Genomic DNA, 24,109 nt, shown 5'->3' on the forward strand with positions numbered 1-24,109 from the left:
CTCGCGCCGTCGACCAACTTCTCAGGTCGACGTCACTGCGGCGGCAACCGGTAAAAACAACGGTTGTTGTGTTTCTCCGCCAGCGCTTCTTGACGCGAAAGGTTACACAAAGTTTTACCGCAAACCGCTTGGTGAACCGGTGATGGGGTAAGGGTGAGATACAATAATGTAACTTCCGTACGTGTAACAAAAACTTTGCATACTTTTTTTAAATTTGTAATAAGTTTTGCGAGTATACCCGTTATTTCAGGTTTTTATTTACATTACTACCCCATTTTTCAGCGTTACTAAATCAACCATGGATCTTTTTTGTACTATTTTCGCCTTAAACAAATTAATACTTATTGTTTACTACGGTTGTAATATAATTTCAATTATCTAAATTAAACAATGACTATAGATTTGCAATTTTGATGATATTTTCTTCTATATAAATTATCATTCGCCAAGCACCTTCCAGAATCGCCATATCACTGTCAATACTTGCAATGCTAAAGTCTATGGCTTTCGTTGTTACCGCTTTACGCTGCGAAACGTCTCGTTCGGTTTAGCCACAACCAAGAGGGGGCTACGTCGCAGAAGAAAACATCGTCTGGTGGGGACCCCGACCGGTCGCCGGTTCTGAGCCAACCTAGATGGCCCATGGTTTCAAGTTCAATGTCTGCCGTGGTCCTCGGTGGTCGTCGAGTCGTGTCCGTAACCGATAGCCGAAAATTCTGTCTTGACATTTTGTCAGTTTTCGGTTGTTCGCGGTAATGAAACTGTGTTCTTTTTGTTTGCTAAACTTGAATTTCATTTAATAAATATATTTAAATTTAACGCATTTTTTGGAAATTCAATTTGCATTATTTGCAGCTCGGTATTTATTCAACCGCTAAAATATATTAAATTGTACTCTAATAAATTATACACAATAATATTCATTTTGGTGCGATTTGTCGTTGTTTTTCGTTTATATAATTATATCTCCGGGGTAGATTAAATGTGCTTCTGTGTGCGTTCATCATGTCCGGGTCGCGGTGTAGGCCACTGACTTGTGCGATAGTCGGGACGTGCAGCAGAATCGAGTGCATCGAGGAGTCAAGGGTTGAGCAGCGTTACATTTGTCGTCGAAGAAGCTCGTTGTTTCAAAACAGCATCGGCAATAGTAGCTGACAAAAAGAGAATCTTATACTTTGTCTTCTTAATAATCGGATTTTAGTCAATTAATTTTTTCAAAATTAAAATTCCAATAATTATAACTTTTTACGTGTGTACTGTGTAACATTTACAAATCGCGTTTACTTAAATTAATCGTCGTGGTCTTGGAGTTTTAGTTTATTGACTACCAAAAAAAGTACGTGCCTTTTAGTAACAGTAGTAGCACTACTATGCCGAGTACGATAAGAGGTAAGAATATTTTTCACGATACTTTGAACTACTAAAAAGTATAATAATTAAAGCGTTCATAAGTTATTATTGACACGAATAATTGTAATTTAGAGCATATATAATTAAATGAATACTAAAACAATTGCGACTTAGAGATATGAAAAATAAGACTATTATTAATTTTCATAAGTAAAGTAAGATGTCATCTTTTAGCACTTTTGAATTCTAGATGCTTCTGATCGAGATGTTTTATATAATTTGTTTTCGATGAACGATACATTAAATACGTTTTTTCATTCATAAATTTCAGCGACATAAAAAATATATACTCTCGGTTAAACTAGTTAGATGTGTTGAAGGTAAGACTAGGCACACGATAACACCATGTATAAGGGGGCGCAGTCAGCAAAAAAATTAGACATTCACATGTAAGTCGGCGCTACATTCCTTTTTTACCACTCATTTCTCGGCACAACGACCCTGGTACAATCATCGTGTATGCTTACATTTTACATGAACTCAGATATTAAAAATAACATCAAAATATTCACTAGTAATACGCATATGTAATATGTATCATAATAATCATACATATGTTATGTTTTCTAGATACTTATTTATATACATAAAAGTATTTACACGCAACGGTTTAGGCAATTATCGGTACGGTAAATGATGTCGTCATTGTGCTTGCGACAAAAAAAATATATATATGAAAAATAAAAAAAAATTACACATGCATACATATATCCACGCGCTCGTTGTGCAGCGGTATTTCGCTTGAGTCGACTGAATTCAGTCTTGAAGAAAAAATAATGTACTTGTGCGTGTTCGTGTGTAATACGCGAGAGAGCAAAAAAAAATGAAAAAACCGTTTCGGTCGAATTACTAATATCAACAATAAACGAATGTATAACTATGGGTTACTAGTGCACCCATTGGTTATTTTACAATAATAACAATATATAAATTCGCTTATGAACTAAACATTTTTGTATTGTAAAATTAAATTGCTTGCTAGTCGATATACATGTACATGTAAATAAATGTGTATGTCGATGTGTGTGTGTGTATTTAGCATGTATGAATAGTTCGATTTTTGTCGGCTAATTATTATTGATATTACATTTCATAATCAATTAACGATGACGACGACGGACGAACAAATTATTTTCTAATAGTTGTCTGTCGTCAGTTCAATATATTTGCTATTATTTTTAATTTTTAAAATTAATTATCGCTTATTAACCGCTAATATTAATTACTAATCGTAATTTGACCTGTATGGGTTGGGTCTCAACGGACCCACCGTCCAATAATAGTGACATCCTGAAAGTCTTCATTACTAATCGGCTGTTAATATAATCGTTAAGTCCAGATCACGTAGTGCCATAGTTAGATCGGTCGATTTGGACGTGTGAAGGAAGCGTTAAGTATTAAGTACGTTGACGTCCTCGAAATTACGAGTATTGTTTCCAGTAAACAAACATTTTAAGCTAAATCCATTTGTTAAATATTTTATAATTGAAATATCAATGATAAAAGTTGAAATAGTGATAAGGAGACTGTAAAATATCGTTTATTAAATACATAGCTTTCATAATATTTTAATTAATTATAAAAAATCAAATAAAATCGAATCTCTCTTTCATTATTTGTTTTAAAAAATATTCTTTAGAATATATAAATTAATTTAAATCGATCGACAATAAATAATAATTGTATCTTGTCCTTTATTTAAGAGACAGTCGATAAAAAAGTGAATATTAATGCAACAACATTTGTATAGTTCTGATTAAACCTTCTTTCTACTACTCTGAATGTTTTTGAAATTATCGACATTTTCCGATAACTGCGAAATCGGTATTCTTTTGTTAATAAATATTACTATTAGGTTCGCATTTTACAGGAGTAAACTTTTTAGGGTGGAATTTTGGTTGAAAATATTCCTTTTTTGAGTTCATTAAGTCATATATTACCACAGATATTTCTATCCACTAAAAATCAATCAGCAAAATGCCATAGTAACAGAGGCAGATCATCTTTATCAATAAAAAATAATTATACAACGCTATATTTGTCATTGACCAAAACCTACTCTCTATCAAAGTGATTTTTCTATAATTTTTGTTGTTTAAATTATCGCTATGTTTTTGCTATTGTATGCTAATTTGGAGCTGCAACAAATGCAACGGGCATTATTCGTCATTCAACCACTGCGCCTTTGCGTCCAGCGTTCAGGCAAAATCCGTCGATAACGCGCTATTGCGTCGAGCCTACGCCGACGCACACGCACACGCATTACTACCATACCGCGGCGCATCTCAACGGCCTTTCGCGGCTGTTGTTGATGTCGTAGTAGTCATTGTCATCGTCTGAGCGCGCGTACCGTCGTCGGCGTTTTTCTATCGTGGGGATTTGTAAAAAAAAAAAAATAACTTTGATTAGAATACACAATTGATTCGTATATAACACATTCGTGGACATACGAATTCATACGCAATATACATGTATTGGATTGTACACGTTATACCGTCAACAGTTTATTGCTATATATTATACACTGATTGACCGACCGACCACCAATTGTAGTGTGTTTCTTAAAATACTTCAAGGAAAATAGTTGGATCTATCGTTTACTAGAACCAATTTTGGTGTACTGTTGTGTTCATATTGGTAGCACTAGCAAAAGTTGGAAGTGGCGGCTGCGGTTGAAGCCGAGCACTGCGAAGACAACCAAGATGATGCGACCGAACCCTGGGTCGCTTCACATCCGACAACCGTCGTAGAAGACACGGCAACCACCATCATTATAGTGAAACCGGCGGCCTCCATAGTCGAGGTCGCCGGTGACGCCAAATCTCAGTCGCCTCCGTCTTCATCACCGCCGCCTACCGCAGCCGTAACAGTCATCACTGAATCTCCTTCATCAGTGACTCCTCCACCACAGTCTGTTTCGGCTTCTCTACCACCACCGCCGCCGCCTTCCGTAACCATTACAACAGGTAAATGTGAATTTCGATGAAAATTTATTGTGTGAGTAGTTGTAAAAAGAAACATTTGTATTTGTTTGTGTTGAATCCCAAAAATATTATATCGCCAATATTTAATTCTATACAATCAGTGACATAATTTATCTTGAAACCTTTTTTTTTTTTGTTAATGGATTACTAGAAGCTTTTTTTAATTTACTCCGTTAGTTAAATAGCTATTTATTAATTCATGAAATGATGTCGTGTTACTTAAAAAAAAAAACCGTTTCTGAAACATAGTGATGTGCTGTAACTTAATTTATACATATATATATATATATATTTTTTTTTATTATATAATTTTTGATATCACATTTTTCAGTAGCGTTGTTTTGATTTTGTTCTAGGGGGATATGCATAAGGAAAATGTTAACAATCTTCTCCAAACTAAAAAAATTGTATCTTTACCATATAAATTATCTTATTTTAGGGCATCTATCCCCATCACCTCTCCCCCATGCCTTTGTTTATTTTCATTATCATATCAAAAATATTAAATACATTGTGTGGTAGTGAAGTGGTGTAGTAGTAACAAAAATAACAGAGATGATTGTTCCAGTATGTAGGTTAATCGCAGTATTTTCAAACAACGTCAACAACAAATGACGATTTGAACACGACATTGAGGGTGACGGGAGGTGAGCGGCGTCTTGGGGGTATTTTGAAAACGGGGTGGGTTTTCTCAGTGACCGGATCGATCGCAAAAGCGTGCGCCCTGTACGATACGGGCGCAAGTCGCTATCGATTGTTCTTCTATTTTCTACGCTTTTATCCCTTCCCGACCCTGAACACTCAATCGGCTAGGGGTAGAAAAGTCCAACGTCATTATGCGACTTAACTTTTGGTGCAACATTGAAATGAACGATCCGGAAACCCCGTTTGCATCCATTCGCCTTATGCAAGTGTTGTACAAAATTATAAAATATTTTTACTAATCATTATTAGTTAAAAAAAAACATTCTCATATTTATCAACGTTGAGCTTTTGGATAAATGAAAACTATGTCATGACTTTGTGTATATTATGTACGTATTTATTAACGAAATGTATATTTGTCTGAGTTATCATTTTAAACGAATATATTTTAACTTTGATTTCAAAAACATTGAAAACCTAAATTCTCAAACGCCTCAGACTGAAAAATACTTTCTAACACATTAACATTTTTGTTAATACCTGAGAATCGTGTGTTATGAAAAATGTAAACTAAATTGTGGTAAGAGGAGGATATATGGTATCACTTATAGAATCATATACAACAAAAATTATATGAATGAATTTCGAAAATTTGAAACCAGATACGTTTACCGAGATTAAACATTGTAAATAGTAAAGTATCTGCAATGGGGGATCCTTCTTTATTACTCATCAGATGTGTCATAGAAGTTTTTTAGATTTAAATATTATATAATGAATAGTTTTGTAGTTAATAGAAAGACAATTATTTCATATCTTATATTTTGAATTTATTATATATTGCCACTTTCATAAAAGTACTACATATGTCCAAAAGATTATTTTTTAGAAATTAATAAATATAATTTTAGTTTTATCGTGATCATAAATGATCATTTTGAAATAATATAACACATAACTAATATTGAGTCTTTCAAATCCATATGTTTATACAAAAAAGATATCAGATTTTTTAAATCGAACATAAATTATGTTTGACACCAAGTGATAGAATTTTTCGAAAATACCCTGTATTGTTTCCATAAGATATTGTGTGGTGCGATTTGATCGTGTGATTTCAGTAGTCTGATGATTGAGTGTTAATTACACACTATCATGAAATATTAGAATTAACTAGCCAATGCGGCACGAAAGTCAAATTCGTTAATTTCTGTTACTGTTCTTGTCTATTGAAGTTTTGTTTTTGGTGCATTAATTTTATTACAGTTAATTAGCGTATTAAACACAAACGGGACGAAACCAAAAAATAACACTATTAGAAAAACTACTTTCCAATTTGAAGTGTAAACAAAGCGCATTGTCGATGTCATCGAGTCAGCCATCGAATCAAGACGTTTGTGATTAATTTTCGATATTATGGTGAAGAGATGACGTTATTGTTGTTGGTATTTTTTGAAAGAAACGTTGTGTAAGCCGAAGAAGGTCAACGGACGGGCTCGAGAAAAATTCGTCAGTTTTGCACGCGCACTCGAGTTCTGACGAGGGAGGGGAAAAGAAAGAAAAAATCTCCGTTTAATCGTTGGCCCGTTATAAGGCTTGTAACGGTTGTCGTCTTTATGTGCACAGAAATACCTCTTGCTCACACATAACGGGTTAACCAACGGAGTGACGTCATGCCGCGTGCACCGGTCGGTCGGTCGGTCGGTCACGTAACGGGACAGAAAAACAAAACGGTACCGCGCTTAGTACCATGCCACTAGCTAGTAGTGGGGATTGTCCACCCGTGTAAACTTGTTGTGTCTTTTTGTATTTGTCTTCGCGGCAAACCCGTTGTCTTTTACACCTTTAATGTTGTTCGCTCGTACAATCAATAAAAAAATAGAGAGACATAACACATGAAATTATTTTTTACGATAAAATTCATCCGGAAACTCATAAAACTAAAGTTGATTTATTGTGGAATATTTGATTGTTGTGCCTACGCGGTAACACCGCGGCTGGCCGGTACTACCACCGCTTCTGTGGTCGAGTCGACGAGGTCGGTGAACCCGTTCAAGACGCATAACGGGCCCAACAACCTCGCACCACCACCACTACCTACGGCTGTTGTCCCGTTGCCGGCAAGGACGTTCGACGACTCTTGTACATACGTAGGAGTCGTCATACGGGTGTTCCGTATTACATTATGCCCAATCAGACCAATAAGTTACAGCTGTACTCTCATTGCACACACTCTTAACTGCTACTCCAAACTTTGGTCTAAAAAAATCATATCCTAAGACGATAAAGGTCGGGAATCTGGTTTCATTGAAACATGTGCTTTTTTTCGATCACGTTTGTGTGCTGGGTATAGTTTGTTCCGGATAAATAGTACCAATGTCGATGTTATGACATATTGTTTATAGATATAAGAGTACTCTAAACAATGTTAAATTTTTATACATTTCGAATAAAAAATAACGTGCGTGGCATAATATACAATTTAGGGACTGGGTTTCGTCGACTATGATGCGAACAGTAATGCGGTTTGGCTCAGTTACATTTGGTTCAATACAATACAGAACATTTAATTGCACAATTAATCATTTTATAAATAATAATAATAGCTCTCGTACGTTTATTGATGAATCGAATAATGTATTCGACTCGTACAACGGATTCTAGCGACAAATTCTTTATGATTTCCTTCAAATTCCACTAAAAATATCATAACAGTACCAAAATACTGTTTTGCATAATTATAATAACTACTCGGTATTGAAAAGGAGTGTTATTGTTAGAAAATCGAGTAACACGACTCTTTTGGACCTGCTGCAGTTCGGTGCAACTCGGTATGGCCGCACCAAAGGGTGAATCAAAGCGGTAGACAGGTGTGTTGTTGTATAACAAGGATGTAAACCTACACTATGAGATTGCGGCAAGTCGTCGTCGTATATTGACAAAAACTACATAACGGTATTAATGTGCGTCTACAGGTATATGGAGCTCCGAAGGTCGGTTTTTTATGCTTGTTTATATGAATTGAATATCGTCTGGAGATTGCAGATGGTTTTGTGTGGAAGACGATATTACAACAGATACCATTGTGGGAGGCTATTTCGTTTTATGTCTATCGGTTATGAACGACTCTATCTTGTGTCGAGCTTCGTAGATCGATAGAAATCGGTTGGTTATAAATATCTTAATTGTTACAATTTGTATATGTTTTTTTGTATAACTTTCCCATATATTCTTACCCACTGAAAATGGAAATTTTCAAACATCGTGAATAATGTGAAGAAAACCTAATTTTCCACGAATAAACTTTGTCATTCTTCCGGTATTGATTGCTCAACAAAATGTGACCCTAACTAAATCAGAGAACCAGACCAAGTTGACAAATCTTTCCGAATCTTCATTACATATGGCAATTTAAACGGGATCAGGTGAATAACCTGAATAATAATTTCCCTCGCATAAAGAATAAATAAATTATTTTTATTTTAAACGGACGAAGATCAACCCAACCAGTACATACATTTTATAAACTATGTCGAGCATTATTGTTTTTGTACAAAAAGTGCAAAGAATATCGTCTAAAACATCACTGAGTGAGTATTTACTACAACATAAAAACACGTATGTAAATATATTTGTACGTGAAAAGAATAAAGATGAAATCAACAATCTAATATTAAAATACCAATCGTAAAGCAGTTGGGTAAATTTGTTGTGCAAATATGTTTTGAAACATTCAAACGCAGAAGAGACAAAATAAAATCCATTTCCAAGTTATTTAACAATAATATACAAGTGATTTAGTAAAATAATTCAAACTAAATTTATTTTTCAATATTACAATAATTCCTACTGGAATTAAAATAAAAAAATCCATTTTATCAATGTTTGATGTTAAAATATTAATAAATATTGAAAAATATCGATCTAAAGAATACATTTGATAAACCATAGAGAAATTAAATGATTTTATTATTTTGAATTTGAGATGTAATAAAAAATTACAATAATAGTGTAGAACGAAAACCGAATGAGTATTAAACCACTTATCGAGATAACATAGTTATTTCTATTAAAGGGAATTTTTGTAGTTATATATTTCAAGTACAGACTTCATAAGCTTATGGTTAAGTACTAGAACACTACAAGGCACACAATTAATTATTTGATGTATTGATGTTCTTCTGTAGTGTTAATTCGTTCCAAAATGGCCATTTTTATTTATAATAAAATGTTTCTTACCTAATAATGAAAAACTCAACAAAGTATCAAGAAAAATGTTGTCAAGGCAAGCGTTAGGGTGTACATGATAGTCTACAGTCCTCCCTTTAAGCAAAACAAGTAGCGGTCATGTTGATCAAAAATACTTTATTAAATTGAATGTTTATGAAATTCATGGTGATCAAAACAAAAGTGTTCAATCGCATTTATTACAATCCCATCTGGAATACAATAGAAGAAGAAAAAATGAGTTTTATTTTGGTTGAATATTATTTAGAATTAACAGAAAATTATCAACGATTGTTGCAACACACAATAACTAAAAATCCGCTCAAAACGTATCTGTTTCACGCTTAGCCCCAAGAGAAATAAATCGCACATTGTTAAGGTTGGCTTATTTTTCTTGTCGTTCTTTTGACTGACGGAACAATCACAACATGCAAAAACAAATTGTTTTCGATGAAGTGCTGCTACGTACGAGTTTAGGCCTTCCCACGGTGTATTTCACGACCGAGAAACCTTTGTGGTCAGATACCCGGTGGCAACGCCTCCACTGACTACTGGTTAATTGGCTTCTTTCAGTAGAGAGCGAAAGGTTTTATGGGGTTGGGTGGCGGTGTCGGCGACTACAACGCCGTTGAATAACGTTCAAAACGTCGCATGTGCATCGGATCCAAAGCGCCAGCGCGGTCCTCTGTTGTCGTCAACGTAATACTTACATGTATAAAAAATCTTAAAGTGTACATTTATGCGTGTGGTTGTATGAATATGCTATTTTCCAGCTTGTCGATACAAATAAAGACAGAGCGCCCTCTGCGACGCAGTTTTTATTACTAGTCATGAATAATAACAAATGATTAATTGGAAATTTAATTTGAATTAGAAGAACCGTAACTAAGGAAATGAAGTTGCCGTCATTGTATTCTGAGTAATATTGTATCGTGCTATTTATTTTTTGATTTTTCTGTTATTGCGAACTCTTTTATGAAATACAGAAAGAAACCCTATACTATACATAAGGTATCCGAACGAAAATAATTAATTTTCGAACCAACGCAGTAAGGGATAACGAGAACAACTTTGGTTAAAGATGTTTCCCACCAATACCCGACTTCACCGGTGTATACCTCAGGGATCGCATAAGTAGATTTATTATTTATCGAGTTTTCCGCCAGTTTAAATGAAAATCTTGTACCTTGTGTTAGTTACAATGTTATTATAATTTCAATTTCTCGTTTCCTGTTCTTCTCGACTGCGGCGCTTGGTTGGTCTATCTATATCCACGCATGACGTTGGTCTTAGTCGTCTTTTCGCCGCAAAATATATATGTTCACTCACACACGCTCGGACGGCGCGTGTATTTCCGTTACGGGGACAAGTGTGTACGCGCGCCGCCCCCACCACACGCTTGCTGTTCCGAAGACGGTGAATGGCCATAACGTTGCCGCCGACCGCGCGCCGAGTGCCACCGACTACGTCAGTCCCTCGCTCAGTCAGTCACTCAGTCAACCACTCAGTCGGTGAGCCATCCGCGTGTACAGGTGACTGCGTTCGTCCGTCACGTCGCGTTTGTTCGTCCGTCCGCAGTATTTCGCCCGCAGTGTGTATTGGTGTAAACTTCATCCATTTACTGTAGCGTGTTGATACAAACTAACCAATTACCTGATAATATTTTTTATTGTTTTTACAAAAAATAATTTTCTTATTTTAAAGAGTACGACGCGGTCGTCTTTTGGATAGTGTACGGACATCGGTTTGACGTTATTCCGCCCATTTCTAGCGTATGGAATAAAAGTAAATACAAGTAAAACATAGCATGTGCCCGTGACTTTTGTGCGCGATAATTAAAGATACGTTTGTTGTTTTGTTTTCTTTACAAAGATAACGGTATCGCTGCCGTACGAATCGTCCGTCGGGCTCAATGCCCTCGTCCGACTGTAGTCGCTCGACATCAGCTCCATTATTATTGTTGTTTTTATCGTCATAATATATTCGAGTGTGTAACAAAAATTGTACGAGCGAATAACGTTAAAAAAACTAAACAGTGTTAACAAGTTAGTTATGACCGCTGAAGACGAAGATCGAAAGTGACGGTAGAAAAAATCTGCTGGTATTAAAACGACGCCATCATCAATCCTTCAACCCCTTTTTGGTTGGACGATGTACAAACCGACGTGACGGCTGCTTCCCGACTTGACATGTCTTCGCCGTCGTCGTCATCGCCGTATTATTACGGTGGTATTCACCATGGTGGCGGCGGTGGTGTTGCTAACACGTCCGGCGTTGCTGCTGGAGTTCCCGAAGGAGCTACTCAGCTCCAGTGCTGTTCGCCCCCGCCCACCACCCCGATGGGGTCCAACGGGGCCCTGAGAAAAGGTATGCATGTGAAAATTATTTTCCCGGACCACGAGCGTCCGTTGATTAAAAAATTACTCTATCGCACTACGATAATTATAGTAGCAGTAGTAGGAGTAGCTGTCATACGAATCGGCACGCAATTATGTGTAAATTACGAATGCAGCAGTAACGATGATTTACAATCATTGACGAGTAATTATCTTAATCGTGCATACGAGTAAAGGAGTACCAGGGCGCCTCAGGGGTTTCCAGTGCTGAGTTGCATTAAGTTTAGTCGGGTTAAGATTCGGAGGGACAAGTTGAACATTTTTGAATTTTCGATTAGCATACGTTCGTTTACTTATAAACTCGTACCACTTATGCCAATAGTTGATATTATTTAACGAGCGTATTGCCGCTTTATTGATGCGCAGTCGTTATTATTCAACCGTATTGCTTATCTCACTGTTTCCTGTTCCGAGTTACGTACGGCAAACGCGCGTGATTAGAGCAAGAGGGTAGAGGTGCGGACGTCGACAAGGAACTCTCTCCTCGAATTGCGTAATGCAGCGGCGACCCACGTAATAGCGAAAGTTTCTCTAGACGCAGCCGCAAAAATTTGTCCAGACTGTATGATCTGTTTTTTGCGTGCACGGCGTGTAGTTTATAGGGTTTGTAGATGGTAAAAACGGGGTGCTGTAACTCGTGTTTTTACGTTACCCCGTGTATTGAAATGGTTTTTCCGACCCAGAACTGCAGGCCGATAATGTGCAATTTGCTTTCCGAGGGTGTATGGCGAATAGCGTCGGTTTTGCCGAGAGAAAGTCTCTTGCGCAACCGTCTCTCCTTCGCCGTTCTCTCGGCGGTGTTGCGTGTGTAAACCGGTATGTTATATTATCCGGCAAACAGGCTGACCGCGTATACCACCACTGCAACAGTTATTTTATTATTGTTATTTGAATTAATAATTTTATTATAAATCTAAGCACAGACTTTACGCCCGTGTAACTGCATCTGCCAGTGTCGTCGTACCATATATATTCGATTTGAACGACGACTGCTGTAGCATTTGCTGGCCTAACATTAAATGTGTCCATTGAGTATACTTAATGCTTACTCGGTGTACAAAGCTGATGATGAACAATTAACAAAATTTTAACTTTATACGCCGTTTTCGCCACTTGGTAATGATTTTTATCGGTGTTACTTATTTGTAGTGTTATGCATGTAGAAATAAGCAAGTCAGCATGCAATAACGCGTAAGTGCAGTGTAATACGTGTTGTTTTTTTTCGATATTTGAAGATATCATTGGTTGTGATTGGATGTCATGTACTAAACAGATTCCCCGCGCACAATGTTAGCATGCAGCTCGGTGAGAATATCTTACAATCTCTACTAGTGACATGGCCAGGATCTCTGCTCGGAGNTTGAAGATATCATTGGTTGTGATTGGATGTCATGTACTAAACAGATTCCCCCGCGCACAATGTTAGCATGCAGCTCGGTGAGAATATCTTACAATCTCTACTAGTGACATGGCCAGGATCTCTGCTCGGAGGGCTAAGCATTTTTTGTTTTTGACTCGTATAATGCTCTTACTGGTATAATATATTTATAATAATAATAATTTGCCGATTGATGGGCTATGGCCCTCTAACACTTTCTAGTTACACCATCGATCTGCACCTTAAGTACTCCATAAGTGACACGACGTTATATCCCGTGGAACTATTACCGTTTTCATCGATGAAGCGCAAAAAATTCAATTACAGGAGATTTGCCGACCATTTATCCATATGCCGTATAAAATGTTTACAGTTATAAACTTAGTAATATTCTAAGACTGTACGGGTGGGAAAAAACGAAAAATATAACGCGACGACCGGGTTCTTCGGGATGAGCACCTTGCAGAGGGAGTTTTGCAAGTGTGTATCTTCTTCTACGTCTTGAACAATACGCCAAAAGTTGTAAACGCTCGGTCGTTCTAACCTCGCGAAATGTATACAAAAAAGTATGTCTGCTCGTTTATATAACCCATTGTCCAATTGCCGCATTCCATAGTTACGCGCGTGTACTCTTTGGTTAGGTAACAAAATTCGTTATACTCTGACGCCGCGATCAAGGGACAGATTAACTTTTCTAGTGGCTATTAATCTATGACGATCATCATAGATCCCGAAAAAATTACATTTTGAGGATCGAACAACAAGTGTTTTGCTCTCTGACTCCCTCGACTTGACATTGGCCAACGAGTATCTGCCTTAATTTAACGTTCTTAAATCGTAGAATGCGACAACGGAGAACGCTTAATTTAATGTGATACTTTGCGGTTATTTGATAAATTTCCACTGCCATATCGAGTGCGCAGAGGTGGAGCAAGAGGTCGACAGAATACAAACTCAACACGCGATCTGAGCTGCATCGCGTGTCAAACGCGAGTAGGTTTGTGAATCCGCTTACCCTTTGGAGTGCGCCATTGGGGTACACCACACAAAGAAGACATTGAACGGGGTGTAACGTCATACGCCGGTTTTGCGGTCGGTACCCTTTGAGGATAACACTAAGCATTTACGCAATAATGTGTGCGTCGATTGTTTTGTGTGTACTCCGATGATACACGTGATGGAAAGCTTATTAAAAATGGTTCATAATTAAAAAAAAAAAAAACGTAAACTGTACGTTATGCATACAGAACTAACTTGACGCCGAATTGCTGACTGTAAGGGGTACTGCACCAGTACCCCATGTATTGTGCGTATCGTCTTACGTTCTTTTAGGCTAAAACGACAAAATAGGGGTGTGCGAAATGAGATATTTTTGTTCCGCGAGGGGGACCGTTGCAGTGTAATGGACGAGTACATAAGTTTAGATCGAGTATGGCGAAAATAAGAGATGAAAATACCGAGGGAAAAGTCTAGAAAAATGAGAATTCCTTAAAAATGTCCGGCGGAATAAACGCTAGCAGCGATTTTGCGTCGGGTCGTATTTCAAAGACAATAAACACGAGGGACAAAATAGAAAGGCACTTTAGCCGGCGTCTTGGAGAAAAATAATAATAAAATATTCCCCAGGGTCAGAACGCCGTCGCGGTGACGGTGTGGCCGAATTGGTAGCGCGCGATGCCGACATTTGCGTAGTTAGAACGCGTTGCGTGCGCTCCAATTCGAATTTGGCCTAAACCAGTGTGCTGCACGCGTTTCTCGGACGTAGGATCGCGTTGCATTTTCGTTGCGGTATTATTATTATGACACGATCGAGTGCATGGCACAACGTGTAACCGACTGGAGGGCGTCAAGGATGCGATCCGACGGATGGAGAAAAAAACAACAACTCTTCGGTTCGGGTTAGCGCGTTGGATGGAGCGGTACCGTATACACAAATAACGGTACTGCTAAACAACAGCTGGCCGTCACTGTAGTTGTTTGCGCGTGTGTGCGCGCCCACACGTCCCACGGGCCGTACCGTTAGAATTTTTAGTAGATAAACATATACACGGAGGAATACGTATAAAAATATATTTTTATTTAAACGCTGGAACGGCGTTGCAGAAATAAAACCGCCGACGGCTTACGATGGTTTTACACACCGTGTGTCGTATTTTGCCGAATGAATCATCGCCGTCCTCCTACCACAGCAAATGCGGCAAGACACCTCACAACAACAACAACGTCTACACACGGATAATGACTATATTTATTGTATTGTCGCCGGGTACAGTTGTGGCTAAAGGACCACGGACGCCGCTTTCACTTCCCCCCCTCCCCATTGCTCTGGACCGCAGGGCTTTCATCAGTCGCGATGACTGCAAATTGTACGCGCGAATCGCCTAAGGTCTCTGCAGCGAGAAGCCGACAGTGGAAGTGGAAAGTCAATTTTCGATTCGATAACCGGTTCGTCATTAAAACGTACGTAATATTGTTCGGCAAACCTGGCCGCTGTTTACGAATCGTTCGAATTGTAATTAATAGCGACTGAACGCACAAGAAAGGCAGAATCGATAAAAAACGAACACAATTTTTACCGGTACAGCGAACGGGTGTTACGATTTGGTCGGAGATGTCGATAAAAGTGCCTTGGGCGTGAAAAAATTGCCACATAACGGCCGTCGCCGCTTTTAACTCGATAATTATGGACGGCAAACCTTGAAAAACCAAAAACCGTTGTTGTTTTCAGTACACACGCCGATGGAAAAAATTCATTGGTGTTTTGTGCGGTCACACTAGATAAAGCAATTAATTATTATCCAGATCAGGTTCAGACCTCTGTTGTGTACTTAAAAATAACAGATTATACGAGATAATGTACTATGCAAATCGTGCCTTTCTAACGCGCGTAATCCGCCGGTGGTACTTGCTACGGTAAAAAAACAAAACCGAGTGAAAACGCACTCTCGGCTTTTTATTTATCGTAAGAATTTAGAGTTGTTACTTTTTACACACGCAGTGTTTAAAACACCAGAAAACGTTCAAACTTACATTGGTCTTATATTTTAATCGATTTTAAGGTGTTTACTTATGTATTAGTCGGGTTTTTTAACAACCCTGTAAGAAATACGACTAAATTTCGAAACTATAATTTATATGCGCGATGAGATAACATTAGAGGTGGTCGTCGTTTTCTCGGGTGCATAAAATAATCGGAACGTTTGCAAAAAAATAAATCCGCTACGTGTTTGATTATGTTCGTCCGGTTTATAATATTACCGGAAAAAGTTTACCTCATTATATAAGTTTCCCGTCATATAACAGTAATATAATACGCACTCGTATGTGTTGAGATCTAGTCGTGTTTAGAAAGCCGTTTGTCCGTAATATTACTTGTACATCGAAAATAAGTAAAATTCGAGCCGTTCACGTGCCGTGGGAATTACAAAAAAAAAACAATTATTTCTAGTATTTATTGCTCTTTAACAAAAGCTTTATTTTTTCAACAAATTTCGCACAAATAAAATAATGTACACAGGAAAAAAATTACATCTATATCAACAAAATCACTGTGAATTAAAACTCACAAAGATTTGTCGTCAGTTCAACCTTTATTTTATCAGAATATTTATTTAAAAATTATTATTTTGTTTCTGAAAAAATACAACTTTTCAGCTGCGTGTTTTTTGGTGGATATATTCTTCGATACTCATAATATAATTCTTATAGAAAACGCGTAAAATTATTTCGGACAAACTTTCTATGTAGAACCGAATGACTTAATTTTTACATTACACTAAAAAAATACTAACATCCCTAGTGACGTTTTTTTTTTTTTTGAATTGTTATCCGAGACGGTTTATCTTTATGTTTAGTCGTTAATAACATACGTTGATTTTTGTGCGAATTAAAATTTTGTTTTCATTATGTTTATTTTCATATCAAGTAGTTATCAATTCGTCTTTACTTTTAAAATCAAATTATATTTTTGGATTTACTTAATTTCGTACCCTCAACCATGTCATTGGCAGATCTAAACATTTGTTCGTCTTTAAAATTATTATTCTGGGATAACTTTTTTTGAATAATGTTTTTTTAGATTCTTAGGTCCCTTAAGGGTTTTCATGTCGCGATATATTATTTTTGTTAAAATCTTCGAAATACCTGATAGTTATGTGTTATGATAATGAAATATTACTCGTAATAATATCAATACCTGAACATATTGTACTATTAATTTACAAATAAAATACATACTAAAAATGTACTTATGTCACCTCAGGTCACGCAAAAATAATAATGATTTGTTCGTGTTTATTGGTCAAACAAATGTCCAGAGCATATTTTCTACTAATTATACGAAACAAGGGTTCTCTCGGAAAGGAGTGACTAAATAATCGGAAGGAGTTGTCGGGAGACAACAAGATGTTATTGTATTTATTTTTTGGACCTTTATTCTGAAGGCATTGTACGACAGAGTAGACATGTTAGATATTGGCAATAACGTGCTTTCGTTTGTGAAACCCAATTAAATAAACTCTGCCTTGTTATCTGCTCATATTAATCCGCATGTAGATTACGCGTATTATGACCTGTGTCTGCACACGAAACAATCGTACTGGCGCTTTGTTTCGAAAACTTGATTACACTTTGCAACTAATACACAAACCGTTACTGTTAACACGACAAACATTATTACTATATATATTATTATTACGTGAACATAATTATTATTGTGTCACAATATACATGTGCTATAACTGACATGGCTCGCGGTTGATGATACGGCTAATCTATTGAATAATTGTTTGTTCGAAACGATTATTGTAATATTTTTATTAAAACGTTTGACGTGTTATTGGACCATGGATTTTCGGCCAATGTCCAATTATTATTTTTTCCGTGGTTTTTTTTAGCGTTTCGTCGTATCTATTTTCGCTCGAAAAAAATGCACATCAGCTGCGCTCGTTTCTGTCGTCTGTGTATGCAGTCGCCTCGAGTTTCCCTTGAGTATTTTCAAACTTGGACGCCGCCGCGCTCGGACATTATCACTACCGTTATCAATTTTTATTCATTCTCGTATCGACGATGCGTTGACGGGTGACAACGTGAAATCTATTGACTCTCTTGCGCGCCCCATCGCTTTGCTCGCGATAACATTAACATTACTCAACTCGGTTGCCTCAAAATTATTAAATTATCTCGTCGAACAATAAATACGAAAATAACAATTACAATACGAGTGCAACAGTAACGGTGTAATAGTTGTTGGAATAATAATAGCAATAATCAACAATAATGATTCTCTCTCCTCGTGCGCTTCTCGAGGTCGTTGCTTACACTCGCCCAAGTTGTGGCGGCCGTTGGCTCTACGGGAAGCCGATTGGTTCGTTACCAGTTTTGTTATTTTCGTACTTGGTATTATCATTATTATTGTTGTTTTTTGTTCTCCGTACTATCATTATTATTATAATTCGTCGCCCCGAGACGACCGCGGTGACGTTCAACTTTGCCGTAACGCAACGTTTCCTGTAGGTTGACCTACATTTACATAGGAGTACCCGCACGCCTATTGATGACACCGGTAGCGTGCTGCCTTTAATACACATACGAGATTACAGACACTCGTTAAGGGAGCGACTGTCCTCAACCATAACACTTTTGGCGGCCTCCAGTGTTTTGCACCGTACGGAAATCAAAACCGAGTACCGGCCGGTTTAGATAGTGCCGTTGACGGGCCCGGCCGATGTCAGTACGGCCGATAGTGATAATGCATAGAACAGTACTACGATGGAGTGTAAAATATCGAGTATTGAGAATAACACGCGCGCCAGAGCTTTGCATACAACTCGTCTAACGGTGCGACGTAATGTTCGGCTTTCTCTATGGCGTGTGTGTGCGAGTCTTCCTCTCCGCCACCTTACCCCCACTCTCTCCTGGCAAACCTATTCCGATAACAATAAGCGGAAGTTCGAAAAAGCTAATAATAATACATGGCGGCAACGCTACTACTAATATGGCCGCGGGCGTGTAAACATTATACACGGCGGTAATTATCAGCTCAACGGCCCGATGCGCTTACGGATAAAGTTCGACGAATAACAACTTTGGATGAGTTTGATAAACAATTATCGTAGTATGGAAATCCCCGTTGCCACGAAAACGGTGAATTGGAGGTGTTTTTTGTGAACTCTGCGACTTGTTAAAAACATGCATTCGGTGGGTTTCAGGTGGCGACCGTCGTACGCAAAAATGCATCTCATCGCTGTGCGATACTACAACGCATTCGGGTATAAGAATTTTCGGCGGCAAGATTATTTTTAATTCGGTAAATTTCCGACAGCTACTTGAAAACTACTGTGTGTGTGTGTGTGTGGCGCGTATCGTGCCGCGACTTATCCCCTCTGTCTCAACGTAACACTACTGACCTACTTTCTACTGCACGGCGGCGGTAGGCGTGCAGGCCGAATGAATAGCACCAGCATATACTGTTAAGTACAAGTATATAGGTGTACACCGCACGACCACTACTACATAATAATGACGCCGTAGTATTATTATAGTACTAGTAACTCTATATACTATTGACGGCGGCCACAGTAGCAGCAGCGCCCGTTTTCATATGCTTTACGCGGGAGGAGCTTAACGTCATCATATACTAATGTTCGAACGGGTACAAGAATCGCGCTGAGAAAAAACGTTTTCGAAAAGCATCGTCGGTGTTGACAATTGTTTCATTATCGCTACTGACACGGGAGCGCACGCCTATCGACTCATTACAATGCGACACGACCCGAGCGACAGACCCGGCGGGCCATTTCAAAACGAATAACGCGCGGAATGTCTATCGGTTTGTCGGCTCGTGTTTTGCTCATCGCGGATGTAAACATGATAATTGAACGCTTTTTCAAAATTCGTTTTCCACCGAAACTCTTTTGCACTGGTCTTGTTGTACTGCAATTTGCTCGGTTCGGAGTATGTGTTTGTTGTTGGTAACGATCGGACCGCAGGGGCCCCGCACTAAGGCTAGCAGCAGGCGGGTCGTTGAACTCCGCCGCCGTGTTGGCCGGCCAGCTGACTATAATGTGTTAACAGTTTTTTTTTTTTTTTTTTTGCGCGCGCGCGCACTGCGGTAGGCAATAACGAAATATATGTACATGTATTATGTTGAGCGTGTGCAATGATAATGTGCTAAGCGATGATGGCCCGGTGATGTTATTACTATAAGAATTTGTTATAATGCGGCGTTCAATTGTAAATCGCTTTGAAACTAATACTCGTGTTAAAATTATTATTAAAAATAAAAAATCTTTACGCTAATGTCGACGACAGCCGAACAAAAATCATTTGATAATCGGAGTGACAAGATAATAATAATAATAATAATAATAATATTTAGTCAGTCCAGCGGCGGCGGTAGAGTGTTCTAGGCGAACGTCGTCGTATATTTTTAAGGTCGTTGAACCTCTTACGTCAACGTTGTGTAGCCGCTGGTTGGTGCGGCCCGTTGTACTGTACTATTGCACTATTACTATGCTATGGCACAACTACTGCGTAGTATAGGACTGTAGTTTGAACGGCCTGGCCAAATACCGCGTGTAACCGAATCGTCCTGAAAAAAACAAATACACTGCCGTTGGTCTGAATTCAAACGTCGTCGTTGATTAAAATCGACAGCGGACCGTTCCTTTGGGAGAGATTACTAATTTAGACGAAAAACGGCACATTCGATTTTGTCGACTCGTGTTCACTGAACGAATTCAACCCCATTTTATACTAAGCACACAGTTGAAAGAGGCGCTCTATCAAGCACCTAACGTACGGGGCACTTTTAACGATTTTTTATTTTCAATAATTTATGAGCTGTTGCGTATTTTTTTCGCGCTTCCACAATCCAAAACATCTTTCATAGAAACGTTTAGGCAATGAAGATTGAGTTAGTCGTCTAAATTTGGTGTTATTTTGTTTACAGCACAAATAGAAATTATACCATGCAAGGTATGCGGCGACAAGTCCAGTGGAGTTCACTACGGCGTGATAACGTGCGAAGGATGCAAAGGGTTCTTCCGGCGGTCACAGTCTTCCGTGGTCAACTACCAGTGTCCGAGGAACAAAAACTGCGTGGTCGACCGAGTCAACAGAAACCGGTGTCAGTACTGCAGATTGCAGAAATGCCTGCGACTGGGCATGTCCAGAGACGGTGAGGCACCGACAACTCATTTTTGTATATACATGTAATAATTATGGTCAAAATTTAAGACCAGACATTTGTTCTCTGTTCCAAAGGTCAATGTTAAAAGCGAAAACAACAACACCAGCAAACGATTAGCACACTGTGTAATTATTATGGCGAAATTATGCAGTGCGCCGATCGTTTAGACGATTTATTTGTAAACCGTTTGCTGACATTACATCATTCGCTGTCCCCCTTCCTGTTGCAGCTATCACCACACGTAGTAAAAAATCCTCACATCGGTTTCAACGATATCGGAGTATGGAACCACCGTGTTTTTTTGATATTTTTCTTCGTTTTACCGGAATAAAATCGACAGCTACATTTAAAAAGGCCATCGATCGACCGCGTCGTTTTGTTTCCTCATTGGTCGCAACCATTTTTCGTGTGCACGTATCGACAATTTTCCGGTACTACCGTTTTTCACTAGCTGTCAGTGCATTGTGAATACAACACCCGGTTAAGTTATTTTCGTGTTGCCGAATAAAAAATCACGCGGGGTTAATGTTCGCTGTGTCAACGAACCTTTGGCTGCAGGGGTGCACGTCTTTGGCGAAAAATGGCGGTAGTAATACCCTTCTCTTGTAATTTATACGAAATTCGTACTCGTTTTGTCCTTAAAGGTTGCACACTTATATTAAATTGATACGATCCGATTTAATTAGCTAAATATTGCGGGATCGCCCTTAACGACTGTGTCATCGCAAACCACTAGAGTACCTCAAGTTCCATCGAGGCCAACCGAAACTTTTCATACAATTTCGATTTCACTTTACGTGTGATTATTATTTCGATTGTTAAATTTCTCACCGGATATTCAAAAACTGCACATCTTTACAAAAAAAAATCAATACAACCTGTGCACCACTAACCGATAATTTTGCTATTCGTTTTTAGACTAATTATAAAATTGATTTTATTTCAAAATATTTAATTTTAAATAGTAATTTGAATTCAAAAGCATTATTTTTAAACCGCGTGTAAATCAAAGGCAGATCCAAAATTAAGACGATAGAAACACCTCTTGAACTAGAGGCCCCAAATAATAAAATAATAATAATTAAAAGGCCTTTGAGTGGAATTTAAATTAGTTCTGTAACTCTTAAAACTTATCATTTACACCTTAATATATTTTTCCCTCAATTAAATATGAAATCAATATTTCACCATACATATTTTCTTATATTTTTCATTTACATGTTAACTTTAAAAGGGAAAATCATTACTTGCTTTTATTTTTGTATTTTCTTTAGTGTCATTTATGTCAAAGCATTTTAAAAGTAACAATAAAAAAATTATGTACAGTCGGGTTCCAACGCAAGTTAAAATATATTTTTAGATTAGAACTGATTCATACCTGATAATGATTAAAATCATTGTTGTAGACTTTTTAAAACGTATTTGAAACAAATTAAAAAAAATATACCATTAATTACATTAAACAAGTTTTAATTTAAATAAATAGAGTATTCCGTTACTTTGCAAAACATTTCAAAATTGGTAATTTTTATGGAAAATTCTATGAATTTTGATTTCATTGCTTAATAATTCCTAAAATTGAAATTTCTGATAGGATTTTTGGAACAAAAATTTTAAGACCCCACATAACCTTGATTAATATACTTTCAAAAATATTATTAAGTCAGTAAGGCAAAAGGCTGAAATGCTCTTAATAAAAATGTCGCATTAATACTTATATTTTTCAAAAAGTTATTTCGTTATAAAATGTAAACTAAAAATATTAACATTGACTTTTAATTAACAGCTGTAATTTTTGGGCTATTTCCTTTATTACGGGAAATAAGGGAATTTTTTTCAAAATTATAGCGCTGATAACTTCAACTAGATACGTTTCGTTATCTTTTGACTAAAAAAGCATGGCAGAGTAAAATCAATAGCTTCTTAGTTACTCATTGAAGCAAAAAAAATTAATGTATCAATATAACAAATATACTATGGGTAAAAGACACATACAAGTTGTTTTCTAATCTTATATTATTGACTCAACATTTTGTGGTGTAAACAAGTTACACTGTAAAAAATAATAATATAATAATAAAAATTATTTTCTTTTTTTAAACTGTTTACGCATAAAAATTTGAATTAATCAATAATATAAAATTGTTGAATAATTCTAACCAAATTTTTACAACTAAATATGTACTTGTGAATAAAATAAAAATATTAAAAATAGTAAAGTGACGATTTGAAATATATTATTTTATTTCTTCATTTATTTGTACCACCCAACACATTAATTAGTTAAATTTATCAACCAATATTTATTAGCATTTTTTAAGCCTTTTATTTTTACATGCAGTTTAATATTTTTTAATCATTTTACTTGGATATCACAAAATTAATGATATTACTAGAGGAAAAATGAGACATAATTAGTTATTTAAGTGTTGTAAATCGAACATATTAGGATTTTCTAACTCTCGTTAGCTTCCTGTAACACCTGTGCATTTATTTGTGTAAAAGCAAAAGGAATCATAGAAAAATATGAACAATTTATATTCGAAACAATCGTAAAGCTTTTAACTACAGTGTTTCATATTTATTCGCACAAGTACTAATACAGTACTGTAAGGAATACCTTAGATTTTTTAAATAAATAGGTCAGTTGTTGGACGGAAAAGAGGGTTGATATCTTGGATAATAAAGCATCATTTGAAGAGTCCCTAAATTGATCAAGTTAACAAGATAAGAAATTATTATTGAGATTCTTGCATTCGAAATATTTAAAAATTCACTTATACTTAAAAATGTTTAATGTGGACAGATTTTTTGTCTCATTGCTCATCTGCATCTAGTTATTTTCAAAAATTAAAGCAGTTCTATTCAGCATGAATTT

The 24,109-nt window shown here is 37.0% G+C and overlaps 1 protein-coding gene across 3 annotated transcripts in view; it reads left to right on the top strand.

Annotated features, from left to right (window-relative positions):
• The first annotated feature begins 657 nt into the window (after positions 1 to 657).
• LOC126899297 (probable nuclear hormone receptor HR3) overlaps positions 658 to 24,109 on the top strand; it is a 29,062-nt gene continuing 5,610 nt past the window's right edge. The window contains exons 1-2 of one of the 3 annotated variants that reach the window (XM_050674056.1): positions 658 to 1,389; positions 20,992 to 21,219. In XM_050674056.1, coding sequence (XP_050530013.1) covers positions 1,371 to 1,389; positions 20,992 to 21,219 — 247 coding nt within the window. In that variant the 5' untranslated portion in view covers positions 658 to 1,370. Of the gene's footprint in view, positions 1,390 to 4,064; positions 4,377 to 10,740; positions 11,634 to 20,991; positions 21,220 to 24,109 lie in introns of those variants that run through there. The other 2 variants (XM_050674058.1, XM_050674055.1) reach the window with 2 other exon arrangements.

The sequence above is a fragment of the Daktulosphaira vitifoliae genome, unplaced genomic scaffold, assembly GCF_025091365.1.
Source record: "Daktulosphaira vitifoliae isolate Bord-2020 unplaced genomic scaffold, ASM2509136v1 Scaffold_2, whole genome shotgun sequence".
In the NCBI taxonomy this organism is placed as follows: Eukaryota; Metazoa; Arthropoda; class Insecta; order Hemiptera; family Phylloxeridae; genus Daktulosphaira; species Daktulosphaira vitifoliae.